General features: G+C 37.7%; 4 protein-coding genes across 4 annotated transcripts in view; 3 read left to right on the top strand and 1 right to left on the bottom strand.

Annotated features, from left to right (window-relative positions):
* The window catches only part of LOC139124913 (ferrochelatase, mitochondrial-like), a 17857-nt gene extending 15642 nt beyond the window's left edge, over window positions 1-2215 (bottom strand). Inside the window, 1 exon segment of the mRNA XM_070691018.1 lies at window positions 2122-2215. Within this exon segment, the coding sequence (XP_070547119.1) occupies window positions 2122-2161 (40 nt within the window). The 5' untranslated portion in view covers window positions 2162-2215.
* Window positions 2216-4378: 2163 nt separating this feature from the next.
* LOC139124384 (E3 ubiquitin-protein ligase TRIM56-like) lies at window positions 4379-5569 on the top strand. Its single transcript, XM_070690516.1, has one exon. It carries the CDS (start codon window positions 4379-4381, stop codon window positions 5567-5569), a length of 1191 nt encoding a protein of 396 aa, XP_070546617.1.
* Window positions 5570-5658: 89 nt separating this feature from the next.
* Window positions 5659-6714, top strand: LOC139124383 (tripartite motif-containing protein 2-like). Its single transcript, XM_070690515.1, has one exon. It carries the CDS (start codon window positions 5659-5661, stop codon window positions 6712-6714), a length of 1056 nt encoding a protein of 351 aa, XP_070546616.1.
* A 6344-nt stretch (window positions 6715-13058) lies between these two features.
* Window positions 13059-15656, top strand: LOC139124382 (tripartite motif-containing protein 3-like). Its single transcript, XM_070690514.1, has one exon. It carries the CDS (start codon window positions 13059-13061, stop codon window positions 15654-15656), a length of 2598 nt encoding a protein of 865 aa, XP_070546615.1.
* The last annotated feature ends 1004 nt before the right edge of the window (window positions 15657-16660 follow it).

Here is a 16660-nt window from a genome sequence, read left to right as displayed (position 1 = left end):
CAATAGATTTTAGCCAGGCTGTATTATGGAAATTTATGAATACACGGGTGTAAACAAAAAATCATCTCTAATGAATTCAAGTTTCAGAAATACAAATACAGCTTTGGTCGACACAGTGAGAGACATTTGGTGATTGGAGTCATTGGTAGCGATATTTGTGCTTGCTTTTTAAAATCTGTTGACTAGCGTACGTAATGCCAATGCTTTATCGATTTGTTCCTACAGGTTCCAATATTATTCCGATGAATGGTAGGGGGCTTATTCTTCGTTGTCCAAGTCTCCTCAGTTCTCTCATTTACACTGCTAATCATTGTTTCATTTTGTGGATCCTAAAACCTTCGCCCACACCAACACCTTTGAAGGCATGTGGATGCTGATGCCATGCGAACTTGGATTGGCTTCACACCTTCAGACTTATTTCCAACTTATCTTAATGAGTTCATGTGGTGGAGGCGCTTCGACGATAAAGCTAAGGCGTGGTTTTACTTGTTCAACATATTTCAATTCTCTGTCCTTCAAGTTTACAGTCCCTTCATCGATTCATTGCAACTCTGCACATAACACCATATTACGCCAAATGTTTTCAGACGGTCTAAAAACTAATATCACGCCTAAGTTTACAACTCAGGAGGCTACTGCCGCTGATGTGTGACACTGGGAATGCACAAACCGGACGAAGTTCGTGCTAGTGACAGTATATGGACCCTAAATCATCAAATTGGCAGCGAATTTCGTTTGCTTCTGTCCTTAATTCACTTCGTCGACCGGTGGAATTACTATACTGTAATTTTCGTGGCATATCTAACGATTTGTTGTTCACGTTTTCATCTACAATAGCAATGAAATATCGCATTTCATACATGTTGAGTGATACACCAATTTAATACAAAGTGTATCCTGTCAAAAACGGAACTCACACCTTTCGTATTAAAAAAGGCAGCAAATGACGAAATTCAATAATAAATATCAACTACAAAGTTTTCAGCTTATAAAACATCCTAAACAAGTGACAATTTTATACTTTAACTGTGAAATACAACAAATAATATGAAAAATATTCAAAAAATAACAAATCTGCACACCAAACACGACAATGCAGACAAAAATAAAGACAAGCAATAAAGCAATCAATGCAGAGGCATAAATTCAATAAAAGAAGGGAAATGTGTAAAAGACTTTCAAATCATCACAAGTGAACATTATAAATTAATCAGTTCCTGCTTAGCATTATCATCCTAACGTTTAAATGAAACATTGCATCCCTTTCTGGCAACTTGTTCTCGTGGAGTACAGGTTATAGGTAGTGCTTCACATGCTGGAGGTGCTGGGTTCGACCCCCGGCAGTAATAGTTATTGTGTAAAAAAACGTAACTAAAAAATAACACTTCTCTCCCTTGTCATTAATCAACCGTTGCTTCCACATAGGTATCAGGCTGGCTGAAGAAGACGTGGATAGAGTAATAGGATACTACAAAATGAGGGAAAGGAGTGAAGATAGTAAAAAAATTGGGACCCTTCTTTTCAATCATTTCCCCCTAAGTTTCCAAGCCCCCATTCCTAACTCTTACCCCCAAAATAATTTATCGCCCCTTTTAGAACGTAACCTTTGACCTCATTTCCATAAATACGCACATCATTGACGTCATCGGTTTGTGGCTATACCACTTGTAAAATGGTGCCGTACCATCACCCACACATTATTACAGCAACTCGAAAAACAGCTCAACTCGGTACAACACTTTCAGGTTTAAGTACAAGTCACATGACAGCAGTATATGCCATCACTTTATGGGATGTTTTTGTCTGGGCACTGAAGCCTGCGCTGGATGGACTGTTCTACCGAAGCCGTGAGCCAGCACACTTGTAATCACAGACATTCAGATCGTCGCTTCGCGAAGCCCCTTTGACACAACAAGCGATAGGCTTCGCGAAGCATCAGAAAGACCCTCGCTCGGGGGCAATAGACATCGAGCACCGGTACTTGCTCTATACAACGCTCGAATGAGAGGCGTCGGGCATTCCTCCTATTTGAAGGACAATGAGTAGATTTTGATCGACTAAATAATTAAACCAAAAATGGTCAGTACGGAATCTATCAAAAAATTCATATTTAATACTTACGCAAAGCTCGGACGACGGCATGTTTCATAACAAGCGCCATGTTGCTATTTAGGTCGAAGGTGAAAACGGTCTGCCTAACTTACTGAACACATTGGTGATTTGTCCTTGTCCACTGGCGCCACCAACGACAAATTTTGAAATACGGCTTTGTTTTCCCATGGAGGTAGGAATCCTCCGAAAGTCCTATGAAGTCTGTTTTTGTTAATCACGCAGCTAAAATACCAACGCTTTGATTTTTTTTTGGAAATGGCAGATCGTACTGTCAGGTTTAATATATTACTCCTTTGACGGTGAAAGTTTGGTACATATGTCATCTTAACTTGTATGTTCCAAGTTCCCTGTAACTAAGTCTGCAATCAAATACACTTGGACCAAACTTTAATACAGATAATCAGGGCGAAAGGGTCGATAAACATGCACTGCTTAAAGGGAAGTAGCTAATAATTTCAAAGTAAAGTACAGAAAGAAAAGATAAGATTTGTCTACTCACAGAAAGAACTATTTTATCTCCAACTTATTTTGCAACTAAAAGGGGTTAAAAGCTTTCGAACGCTCGTGGATCAAACATAACAATGGAATACCCAAGGGTAGCCTTGTTCCCACGATATCCCACACACAGCCTCGAATCTGCCCTATTTAAATCACAATAAAACGTATTATTGCAACAAAATATTACGACATATACATGAGGAGTTTTCCATAACTACAATCTATCACATCAAACATAATAGTTGATCATTAAAAAAGCAAGTTGAATATTCCATATATGCTGCTTCAGAGCAAGATGTCTTCAAGGCTGAAACTCCTGCCAAGTGGAAGGCACGCTGCAACAACTTGTTTTTGATAACTATAAAAATATACGATTCTGAAAATTATGTCATAAAGTTTCAAACAAATACATTATGCATATGGCTCTTCCTTTTTTTGTTTTACAAAAAAAACCTTGCACACGATTAGCATTGTCTAGCATTTTTTAAAGGTACGCGACGCCAAGACGCATACCAATTAATCCTCAGGTTGGGGAGTTGTCTTAATAAGGAGTACAATGTTTATAGTCATAGTTTTCCGCTTCAATTCAAATTGTTAAATACAACATGTTTGTGTAATAAGTGCAGCTAGAGAAGAGAGACATGTAAAATTTAAAAAGAAATAAAATAACTAAATCTACATGGCCATTGCATCACAAACGAATGTTGTAATGCAGTAAAAAGTTGTGTCTGATTAATGCGTTCAGAGAATATCTTAGAAAATGAAAAAGTATTTTGGTATCCAGAAATGAAGCAAAAGACACAATACACAGACATTTAGTATGAATTCCAAATTCATGTTGTGAGGCTATGATATCATGGTTGCAAATACCGGTACTATATACTGATTGCTATAGCTAGCTATTCTTTAAACCACTCAGCTAACTCTTGTCTTTATAAGCAAACGAGCGTCACCCAAAGTATTTACTAAACAAATTTCGCCAAACTCAATTTTTTTTATTCCTGCCGTGTGACACAGAATGGATCACGGCAAAAGAGTTCTGCTATGAAGGAAAAATTAGTGACGATTTGGTTGCTAGGGATCAAGATACGCATCGGTAGGCACCTAACTTTAACAAAACATTGCATGAATATTTGATCTCAGGAATGCCGAGTATGACAAATATAGCAGATATCATTTGTCACACTCATTGTATGTATATGTTTCAGCATTTTGTTGGCGAAACTCTGGAGTGACCATTCCTTGTTCTTTTCTTTCACTTCTAACAAGTCTAAAAGTTTGCTGAATTCCCGCTTGGAAATTTCCTGCACTGGGAAATTATTAAATTTTCTGATAACCTTTAGTCCAAGGAAAACCGGAATTGCAATGTGTTATTGTGGTAGTTAACTGTCACTCTTAGATCCCAAAAATCAATAAGTACCTTACCCTGTCGATATCGGATTTATTGGCATTGCATATCATTACTGTACATATCCTTTTTCCCATTTTCATTTTGTCGGAAAAAGTGTTATTGTTATGAACATTACCCACATGTTTTGTCCCTCCCTCCAACACAGAAACCTAATAAGCACGCATATTTACTCAGACCCTAACACCTGTCATCCACCCCTACAAAGTATTGGTACAGTCCGCTGGGTCGTTCTGTGGCAACAGCCTTGACAAGATCCAGCTCTACTATGTTTTTATGACTCACACTGATATGCGTCCAGCCTGTCACATGACACTGTAACTGTGCAACCATAGTATTTCACAGTTTTTGCATGCAAACATGGCTGCTGCATTACCAGAACTTACTGAAGTTGACGAGCGTCTCAATGACCTTGACAGAGACTGCCTTTCTTGCACAGTCTGCCAGGAGCTGTTCCAGAAAGCCAAGGTGTTACCATGTAATCATTCGTTTTGTGAGCAATGTTTGACAAAACTGGTGGAGAAGGAAAGTAAGCTGGACTGCCCGATTTGCAACACGTCCTGTCAACTTCCCAGTGGAGGAGTGCCTAGATTAAAAGCTGATTTCTTTATCAATTCACTTGTAGAACTCTACAGCACAAAGCATTCCCTTGATGGTGAGGCTCATCAAGTGCTTTGCAACGGGTGTGAAGAGAATGAAGCTGCGACTTGGTGTGTGGATTGCAGTTTATATTTCTGCAAATCCTGCATAAAGCCACATAACGTCATAAAAAGGGATCATTCGGTCAAAACATTACAGGAACGCAGAGAAAGCAAGCCCTCAATGCTCCTTCAGCAAAAAGTCTACTGCAGTTTACATCCTGAAAATGTGGTGAAATATTTCTGTGAGATATGTAAAGTGGTTGTCTGCACAGACTGCGCCATAACAAATCATCGCAGCGCAGAGCATATACTTAAAGATTTGAAGGAGGCAGCCTGCGAGTACAAAAGTCAATTGGAAGATCTGTTGAGCAAAGTCAATGCCAGAAAACAATCACCCGAGAAGTTAACAACCACGGCAAACCAAGCTAGAGAAACACTCATGTCCAAGTGCAAAGTGGAGGAAGAGAAAGTAAAAGAGAAAACAGCCAAGGTCATCGAGGAGATACGAAGGGAGGAAAAACAATTGATAGAAGAGCTTAGAGAAGAGTATGAGGGAAGAGCAAAGGAAGTTGAAGGTCAAATAGATAAGGTGAAACTAAAACACAGAGACATATCCAGTCAATGTGGCTATATTGAAATATTGATGCATCTTGGGACTCCTGCTCAACTTCTGAATACAACAGAGGAGACGACAAACCACCTGAAAAGGCTTATTTCCATGGATGCAGAACCACACGTTGAGGTGGAGATAATTGAATTTCAACCAGCTGAAGAGACAAATGGGAGAATTCTGGGATTACTGATGTCAAAGAAGCTTTCTTTCAAGGTGCAGGTGATCAGAAGAATGACGAGGCTCCTGCAAATGGCAAAGCTTCAGACAGTGCGTTGCCAAGTGGTACCTCTTCATTAAACAATGTCGATCTTTCAGATTGTCCAAAGACCAAAGCAAAGACAACAGAAGGTACTGGAGACACAAAACCGACAATTTCACCTAAGGAGATGCCCCCTAAACTCACAAATGGACATCCAGCAATACCTTCACAACAACGTGGCTCAACAGATCAAATACACAGCCCTGAGGGTGCAGCCACTAAGAAAAACCTTGGCAAGACCAAGGCTAAATCTAAAAAGGGGACAGAAATGGCAGCAAAAGTGGATGTTGTTAAAGGTGTCAGGGGTAAATATCACAAAGAAGGAACACCACTTTTAAAGACAGGTTCTGTGAAGACCATTGGAACAGAAGGACAATTCTGTTCTCCGAACGGTATCACCATCAACAAACATGGCGATTTTGTCACTGCTGACACAGCTAACAACAGAGTACAAATAACGGACAGGGATGGGAATATGAAATCCACTTTCACTTTCCCTGAGTTTCCAGAGCCTTTCTATCCCTTGGATGTCGCAATCTCTGCTAAAGATGAGTATATAATGACAGATGGAAAAAACAAACAAGTAGTCGTAAGTGATGAGAATGGATCGTTGATCAAATGCTTTGGAGAAGAGATCAAGAAACCTGGCCGCATCGCTATCAGTCCAGTGGACGGCAGTGTGTACATCAGTGACTGGGAGTGGTCAGTGGAAGATGCTGACCAAAAAGGTCACTGCATCAGGAAATACACTCCTAACTTTCAGTATGTTAAATCATTCGGGGATTTCATCCCGAAACCAGAATCTGACTCCAGAGCGCCTCACTACTTAGCTGTGGACATTAATGGAGATGTGTTTGTTGCAGATTTTAATCAAAGTTGTATCCAGGTGTACAACTCAGATGGTGAGCTCAGGCATTCATTTGGCAGCTACGGTTTGAAGCAAGATGGCAAGTTCAACGGTCCAAAAGGAATGGCGTTTGACGAGGAAGGTTACTTGTATGTCAGTGATGAGGGCAATAGTAGTGTACAGAAATTTGATAAAAACGGCAACTTTATCTGTCGCATCGATAAACCTGACGATAAGCTGAATCTGCCTCAAGGCTTAGCAATCACAGATGACATGGAAGTAGTTGTATGCAATTGGAATTACGATTGCCTCAAAGTTTTCACTCAGTTAACATAAAGAGCCTCAAAGGGAATGAAGAGTTTCTGTGAAGCTTGAAATTCGAGAAGAGTATTAAGACGCTCGAATGCATTATGCTTAGAAGCTGTACGGTGAGCAAACATAATTTAGCACATAATGTAGAAATACCAAGAGAGTGTGCATAGGGAACATTGTCATTGATACTCACAGACATTAAGTGCTGCTGAAGTCAAAGAGAGTACATGGCAGAGTCTCTTAACCACATGAAGATTATCATGATTTATTTTTTCCATATCCGTAGGCAGGGAAAGAGGGGGTGGGAAGTGGTTTGGCAGATACGTCCTCATTTGTTGCCAGAAATTCCATTGTACTGCTCGGTGGATAAATTGAAAACGGTCCAATGGGTAGGTAGGTAGGGAGGGAGGGAGGGAGGGAGGGAGTACGATTAGTCGGATATTATTGTATTTCTTAGCCACTGTTTTGATTTTAAGAGGGCTTGCTACCAGTAACATAATTACCTTTAAGGTTTGAGCATTTGATTACACTTGTAATGCAATTTAACCAATTATCCACATTTCGTTATGGACATTTCATTGTTTTCAATCTCAATAGTATTCGATTATTTTACTGAAACCACTGTATAATATATTCCAGTAGATTTTTATTAAGCTATTGCTGCTAATGATTGGTAAGTGTTGACAAAAAAGAAAATAAAGATTGAAATACTAACTTGTCTATTAAAGCTTTGATACATAGATGAGAAAATTCCTTCTGACTGAAAAATACACTGGAAACACATTGACAATTGACTAAATAATAAATTTATCAATGATATTTGCTTAATCAATGAAAAGAAAGTCTGAAATTGTGTTCAAAAGGTTCAGTGTCTATCAAGTACTATTCTTTGTTTTGAACATTTCTGTTTTGTTGAATACGTGGCCTTATTTCCACAAAAAAAAAACTTTAGGAATTTACGTAATTAATGTAATAAATTTCTGGCAATAAGAGGACTGAAATAAAGCTAAGACATTGCTGTTATCAATGCCTGTGATTGCCTTTGTATACGCAGAGAAACTAGGTCAGAGTGCCAAGAGAATGCAGTAACCCAGGTATTTTACCACAGTAGACTGCCCTACAGATGTGTTTTGTTTGTCTGGGTAGGAATCTGGGGCAAAAGGTCTAGCGACAAGACTGATTTCTGCCGTGCAAACTACTATCGACTGCCCTAGTACTACCGTACAAGAAAAGCAGTAAAATGCCTAATTGTGAACCTTGGCAATAGCTTCAATCGTAATGAAAGTAAAATCATGCTACAATGTATGAGAACAGGAGCAAGCTGGTATCTGGATTGTTACAAAGGTGAAGTAAAAGATCGCAGCACAGTGGCTGGTTGAAACGTATGCAAAGAAACAGTATGACGAAGGTATCTAGTGAAGAAATCAATGGACTAAACCTACCTTATTGAAATAAATGGATGTTAGGTCAAATGATCACCATATACAATAAGTACTTTACAACTGAACGCCAAACTCTATACGCTTGAGAAAACTTAGAGAATCTGACATTTGCAATGTAGAGACTGCAAACTTCTCAAACTTTTAGAATGCTGTTTAGGTCTACTACGTTTGAGGGCTAATTTTGAAGCTCATGGGGTAAATACAAGTTTTCATTTATGAATCAAAGCATTACGATGCATGGATAGTGAACTATCCACAAACAAAACTAAATGAATATGTAAATATCTAAATAATTAATATTCAGATACAGACTAATATATTATAGCATTTTGTAAACTAATTCAAGATATCTGACCCTTGCCTAACCAGGTACCATACCTGGGATTGCCTGTTAGTTAGATGCTAGTTGCTTTTTACCTAGTCAAAAATTCTTCTTTCTGTACGCAAAACTTTACCAACTTTATGATATTGCTACATGCCTCCAAGTTGTTTTCACTAAACGCTTTGAATGAATGCGAAGATATTTTTTAACATTGCAAAGAGCTAGGTCGAAAGCTTGTCAAGAACCACATAGTTATTTTCTTTATTTTCTATTTATTTTTACTTTTTGCAACACAAAGCAGGATTTCTATACTGAATCCATATTTGCAGTGTCGCATGTGTACCTAGCACACAAGAGTAATATACAATATTTGATTTTTTACGAATATGTCAATAATGTTCACAGTGAAACTAACACATGCATCTGTGTGATATAAGACTACATGCTCATCATTCTGTAACTACTGAATTTATTCGCATCTCAGGTGTGTGTGTTAGATTTCGGTGACTTTATAAGAACAACTGCCGCTAGTACAACGCCCCTGACCATCCCAACTTAAAGGATTCACAGGATTCAAAATGAAACAAATACAGCAGATTTTCTTGTAGCTGTATTTTTAACTCGCAGTCACCCATGAAAGGTCATGCACTCTGCACTACTATGAGACGTCAGGAAAACATGTTGCACAGCAATTCATCTTGACAACATGGATAAACAAAAGATCTGCATGAAGATAATATCCCCGGTTCGTAAATGGTATATTTGTTTTTAGTAATGTTTATGTATGAACTTTTGACCTAGTGACTGGAGGAATATTTCTGGTACAAGGCAATACACAGTAATGTGTCATTAATAAGCATATTTCTAGAGATTGGCACTGTATTGCTGAATTTGATGAAACTATATAAAAATGTAAAATGACATTCAAATAAATGACTAACATCATGGCGTGTGTACACTTACTCAAGATGTCTGACCCTTGCCTAACAAGGTACTATACCTGGCATTGTCTATAATTAAATATCATTTGCGTTTTGTTCCTGTTTATCTTTCTGTACAGAAAACTTTAACAACTTTATGATATTGCTAAATGCCTCCAGGTTGTTTCACTAAACGTGTTAAATGAATGCAAAGAAATGTTATCACATTTCAAACAGTCAGATCGAAAGCTTGTCTAAAACCGCATACTTTATTTTTTTAACCAAAGGCATAGAGACGTTGTTGTTTAAACAAATGCAGCAAAGAAAATTTATCTCCATAAAGTTTCCTATCAGATTGAGAAGTAACCACTCTACTTGGTCAATTCATGCATGCTATCTCTATAACCTTGAGGATATTTTGCTAAACACTGACGGTTGGTAATATCTACCAAAACGTTGATATTGTATATGACCCTTCATCATATAGCTATGCAGGAAAATGATCACTGTTTTCATTTATCCTGCGCTTTAAGGAGCTAATAACTCAGTAAAACGACACATGCAAACAAAACAATAAATTTTGGGTTGCATGTTCACATATTTAGTTCTTCTCTAAACACAATGAAATGACTGGCAAAATTTATTAGAATCTGCCATGAAATTGGCCATGATCAGATCACCGTAGTACTGTGTGGTTTATATTTACTTGTCGTCTAGACATGTCATCAATAAAGTAATATAATGGCAAAGACAACTACTTTACTCTGATCTGTTACTCTTAACGTTTTAGTTGACGTGATCATGACATTCTCATCACAATTAATGATTTGAAAACATACAGAAAAAGCAAAAAAATCATTTTTCGGTTTGAAATTACTTTTCGATCACTGCTCTGAATGTCCTAACATTTGCTACACAAAACAGGATTTCTATACCGTATCCATATTTGCAGTGTCACATAGGTTTCCAGCACACATGAATGATGATAACATGCAATATTTTACTCTTTACGAATATGCAAATGGCGTTCAAAGTGAAGGTTAAACTTCAATAAACCTGTGTGATGAAAGAAAACATGCTCATCATAATTCTGCAACTACTGAGTTGAGATTAATTCACGTCTCAGGTGTTTGTTATATTTATGTGACTTTATAAGGACAATGGTCATCGGTACAAAGCCCCTGAATGATGATAATATACAATATTTTATTCTTCACAAATATGTAAATGGTGTTCAAAGTGAAACTAACACATGCATCTGTGTGATATCAGACTACATGCTCATCTTAATGCAACTACTGACATTTATTCTCATCTCAGGTGTGTGTTATATTTCTGTGACTTTATAAGAACAACTGTCATTGGTACAGCGCCTCTGAGCACCCCAACTGAAAGGATTCACAGGATTCAAAATTAAACAAATACTGGCAGATTTTCTGGTTGCAATATTTTTAACTCGCAGTCACCCAGAAAGGTCATGCACTCTGCACCACTGAGAGACGCCCGGAAGTCATGCTCCACAACAATTTACATTGAAAACATGGATAAACAAAAGAAGAACTGCTACAAAAGATCATAAAGATACTACACTTCCGGTTCGTAAATGGTATATTTGTTTTTAGTATTTTTATGTATGAACTTTTGACCTAGTGACTGAAGGAATATTTCTGGTACAAGGAAATACACAGTAATGTGTCATTACTAGGCATATTTCTAGAGATTGGCACTGTATTGCTGAATTTGATGAAACTATATTAAAATGTAAAATGACATTCAAATAAATGACTAACATCATGGCGTGTGTACACTTACTCAAGATGTCTGACCCTTGCCTAACAAGGTACTATACCTGGCATTGTCTATAATTAAATATCATTTGCATGTTAATTGCTTTGTACCTAGTCAACAATTCTTCTTTCTGTACAGAAAACTTTACCAACTTTATGATATTGCTACATGTCTCCAAGTTGTTTTCCCTAAACGTTTTGAATGAATGCAAAGAAATTGTTTCACGTATGAAACAGTCAGGCCGAAAGCTTGTCTAAAACTGCATAATTATTTTTTTTAATCAAAGGAATAGAGAAGTTGCTGTTTAAACAAATGCAGCAAAGAAAATTTATCTCCATAAAGTTTCCTATCAGATTGAGAAGTAACCACTCTGCTTGGTCAATTCATGAATGCTATCTCTATAATCTTGAGGATATTTTGCTAAACAATGACAGGTGGTAACATCTACCAAAACGTTGATATTGTATATGACCCTTCATCATATAGCTATGCAGGAAAATGACCACTCTTTCCATTTATCCTGCGCTTTAAGGAACTAAAACGTCAGTAGATTTACACAAGCAAACAAAACTATAAATTTTGGGTTGCATGTTCACCTATTTAGTTCTTCTGTATATACAATGAAATGAGCGAATAAATTAATTAGCATCTGCCATGAAATGGGCCATGATCAGATCACCATGGTAATGTGTTGTTGATATTTACTTTCTGAATTGGTGTCTAAACACGTCGTCTGGACATATAATCAATAACTACTTTTATCTGTTACTCTAAATGTTTTAGTTGACGTGATCATGAAATTCTCATCACAATTTATGATTTGAACGCATAAAAACACGGCAAACAAATTATCTTTCGATCTCTGCTCTGAATGTCCTAACATTTGTTATAAAAAACAGGATTTCTATACGATATCAATATTTGCAGTGTCGCAAGGGTTCCTAGCAAACGTGAAATATGATAACATTCAATATTTTATTCTTTATGAATATGTAATATGGTGTTCAAACGAAAGCTACAATAAGCCTGTGTGGTATAAGACAATATGCTCATCATAATTCTACAACAACTGGGTTGAGATTAATTCACGTCTCAGGTGTTTGTTATATTTATGTGACTTTATAAGGACAATGGTCATCGGTACAAAGCCCCTGAATGATGATAATATACAATATTTTATTCTTCACAAATATGTAAATGGTGTTCAAAGTGAAACTAACACATGCATCTGTGTGATATAAGACTACATGCTCATCTTAATGCAACTACTGACATTTATTCGCATCTCAGGTGTGTGTTATATTTCTGTGACTTTATAAGAACAACTGTCATTAGTAAAACGCCCCTGAGTACCCAACCTGAAAGGATTCACAGGATTCAAAATGAAACAAATACAGCAGATAGATTTTCTTGTTGAAATATTTTTAACTCGCAGTCATCCAGGAAGGTCATGCACTCTGCACTACTTACATACGTCAGGAAAACATGCTTCACAACAATTCACCTTGACAACATGGATAAACAAAAGAAGAATTACTACAAAAGATGAGCATGAAGATCATACCCCCCCCCCCCCCGGTTCGTAAATGGCATATTTGCTTTTATATTAATTAGTAATGTTTATGTATGAACTTTTGACCTAGTGACTGAAGGAATATTTCTGGTACAAGGCAATACACAGTAATGTGTCATTACTAAGCATATTTCTAGAGATTGGCATTGTATTGCTGAATTTGATGAGTTATCTGGCTGGGAAATCAATCAGTTGGTAGGTGCCATTTATTCAAACATGGACAATTGTGCTGACAAGGATATTGGTTATTGCAAGCGCACGGTAAATAGGGAGTCTGTAAATTATTGATTGCATTCTGTAACATTTGGAGGCAACTGTTCGAGATGGCTGCTGCTCTGCAAAATGTCTCTGAAGCTGAACAGCTTCTCCGTGAGCTACACAAGGATATTCTTTCTTGTGCCATCTGCCAGAAGTTTTTCACGAAACCCAAAGTGTTGCACTGCAATCACTCGTTCTGTGAGCTATGTCTGACGACGCTGGTGTCGACAAAAGATAAACTTATTAACTGTCCTACGTGTAGCACATCATACCAACTGCCTGATGGAGGAGTTACTGAAATGAAAGCTAACTTCTTCCTAGACTCCCTGGCAAAATTTTACTCCAGAGAATGGTTCACAGATAAGTCCCAGGCAGTACTTTGTAATGGATGTGAGGAAAACGAGGCAACGCATTGGTGCATGGAGTGTAGTCTGTATTTCTGTACGTTTTGCACCAAGCCACATAAGAAGCTTATGAAAGCCCATGATGTTATCACGCTGCAGGAATACAGAGAAGCCACACCATCGAGCTCGTTACTTCGACATCATGTCTACTGCAATTTGCATCCTGATAATGTTGTTAAATTCTTTTGTGAAACTTGCAATGCTGTGGTGTGTACAGAATGCACCGTTCTTAAACATTACAGTGGTCAACATCTACTCAGAGATCTGGAGGCGACAGCTGCACAATACAAGAGTCAGATGAAAGATTTGTTGAATCAAGCGAAGCAGAAAGAAAGGGCCATCCAGAAATACGCTTCAGAGGCAAAGATAGCAAGAGAGACAATGATATCGTCATGCAAGGACGTAGAACAGAGAGTGAGAAAGAAAACAGCTGACGTCATTCAGAAGGTCAAAACAGAGGAAGAGCAACTCATAGAACAGCTCAAAACTGGATGTGAGAAAATTGGAAAGCAAATTGAAATGCAAATAGATGACTTGGAGCAAAAACATAAAAGCATATCACGACATTTTGGTTACATAGAAATATTGATTGATCTTGGAACACCAGCCCAAGTCTTGTCTATCAGGGAGGAGACGATATGTCACATGAATAAGCTTGTTTCTATGAAAATGAATGTACATAAAGTATCTCAGAGCGTTGAATTCCACCCTGTTGAGGAGAAAGGGGACATGGGAATCCTTGGGTATCTAAAATTCAATTCGGCCAGGCCACATGATCAAACACCGAGTAGTATAGACTTAAGCAATGGTGATGTCCAACCTGCAACTGACAAAATGGACACAAAGACACCCATTAGTCCAAGCTGCACTGATGTTAACAATACCATTGGCAAAGAGGATACACCACATCTCTGTGAAAAACAGGATATGAGGAAAACAGCAAAATCAGAGAACGATGGTCTGAAGAGAAATGTCAGTCCTGCCAACAAATCATCTCAAAAAATGTTTCCTCGCAATCAAGATTACTTAAAAAATAGAGGGCGAAGTCCAAGCCGTGAGCGAAAGAAGAGTGCTCTTCCTCAAACACAAGATAGACTTAAAGGTCAACGAGTATTGCATGCCAGACAGTCAGAATCTAAAGATAAAACAGTTATTGTGCCAGAAATGAAGAAAATTGTCGTAACTACATGCCAAAACCCAAAAGCAAACATAATAAAGAAAGAGCCAGTGAAAGCCTTTGGGGTCAAGGGACATAAACCTGCATTGATGCCTCTTCCATCAGCAGTGACAAACAAAGATTTGATGAAGCCTGCTCGCAGATGTCAAAGTCTCACAAACCTACACGTATTTAAAGAAGAAAGTGAGCTGAAACCTGTCCGTGGCAAGGTTCACAAACAAGCCCCACTTGTCATTGTAAAGGGTTCAGTGAAAAGCATTGGGAATGAAGGACCCGCAGAAGGTCAGTTTCGTTCTCCAAATGGTATTACCATTACCAAACATGGTGATTTTGTCACAGCTGACTCTGCAAACAACAGAGTACAAATCACAGATAAGAACGGGAATTTCAAATCTAGTTTCACTTTCACAGAATTTCCCGAGGTTTTCTTTCCAATTGATGTCACAATCTCCACAAAAGATGAGTACGTCATGACAGATGGGAAAAACAAACAAGTAGTCGTAAGTGATGAGAATGGTTCATTGATCAAATGCTTTGGGGAAGAGGTCAAGAACCCTGGATCCGTGGCTATCAGTCCAGTGGACGGAAGTGTGTACATCAGTGACTGGGAGTGGTCAGTGGAAGACACAGATGAAAGAGGTCACTGCATCAAGAAATACACTCATGACTTTCAGTATGTTAAGTCTTTCGGTAATCTTATCACAAAATTAGGGCATTCTAAAGGGCCTAATTACTTGACAGTAGACAATAATGGAAATGTGTTTGTTTCCGATTTCAACAATTGTTGTATCCAGGTATACAACCCAGATGGTCATTTGATGTATTCATTTGGAAGTTTTGATATTAGTGATGGCAAGCTTAATGGGCCAAGAGGAATAGCATTTGATAAAGAAGGTTCTTTATATGTTAGTGATGAGGGTAATAGTAGTGTACAGAAATTTGATAAAAGCGGTAAATTTATCTGTCGCATTGATCAGCCAGAAGATGACTTAAAACAACCTCAGGGTCTAGCAGTGACAGAAGACATGGACATTGTCGTGGCAGATTGGGGCAATGACTGCCTCAAAGTTTTCACTCAGTGAATCTAATGCTACAGTGATGGGAAATATCTCGCCCATGCATGTTGAAAGTAAGTCCAACGAATATGGAATGCGTTTGAAATTGAGATACAGTGTTTATATACGAAATGAATTGATATTTGCATACCTGTGGCAAATTACTGTGCACAGGTTGTTCCTTCATTTCTCATTCTTGATGCATTATTCCTTTGTGTTCAAATCTTTCAAAGTAAGGGTGTTTTGTACAATGAACAGTGTAAATATTTTAATTCAATGATTGAAGGGAACATATGGGTTCAGTTTATAAACTAACATGGCGTATGCTCTCTTTAAAATGTCGATGGTATATTGACATACATTACATTGGAAATTACAGAAATACTCTGGCATTTACAGTAATATAAATGTTAATGCTGAAGCATTGAGAAATGGGTCGACTTTAACTTATAAGCATTATGCCAGACAGTTTCAAGGCAACAATTCAGAGAAACGAAGAAATGTTCTTTAGCAACTGTTATACTGTAATTCCTGCACGTGTAGGTGTCGCTCAAAATAATCGAAAAGGTTTTGTTCTAGTTGACTTGGTGATGTACCACAAGCACATCATACTCATGTGATACCAGGAATGCTGGAAATTTACAAGAATAGTAACTTTTAAAGTGGGAGCTATCCCAACTTTTGCATTCGGCCACATACTTAATGTTGCCATCAAATCGAAGTGAAACACTTTGTAACCAGTTCTCAGCAGATTGGCAACAAATTTGCATCAACTATTGAGAAAGTAGTGTAAAATAGAAAGGAACTTCAAAAATTTGCTGAATATGCCACTACAATATACAAGAAGTATTTGAAAATTGACAGCAAAGAAATTACGTTTCCCACTGTTAGTTATTTACATTCATGTGGAAATAATTGCATACAATAATTTGTATCTTTGACTCCGTATTGCCCTTTAAAGGTATACAGTCACCTGTAATCTAAATATGCCTATATATGGTCAAAGGGGCGTTCCTTTGTATTGAAAATGC

This window comes from Ptychodera flava (genome assembly GCF_041260155.1).
Source record: "Ptychodera flava strain L36383 chromosome 23 unlocalized genomic scaffold, AS_Pfla_20210202 Scaffold_24__1_contigs__length_23054250_pilon, whole genome shotgun sequence".
In the NCBI taxonomy this organism is placed as follows: domain Eukaryota; kingdom Metazoa; phylum Hemichordata; class Enteropneusta; family Ptychoderidae; genus Ptychodera; species Ptychodera flava.
This window is presented reverse-complemented; position numbering and strand designations above follow the sequence as displayed.

Coding starts and splice junctions, on each gene's coding strand:
- LOC139124383 (XM_070690515.1), top strand. CDS start 5,659: ATGCCCCCTAAACTCACAAATGGACATCCAGCAATACCTTCACAACAA.
- LOC139124384 (XM_070690516.1), top strand. CDS start 4,379: ATGGCTGCTGCATTACCAGAACTTACTGAAGTTGACGAGCGTCTCAAT.
- LOC139124382 (XM_070690514.1), top strand. CDS start 13,059: ATGGCTGCTGCTCTGCAAAATGTCTCTGAAGCTGAACAGCTTCTCCGT.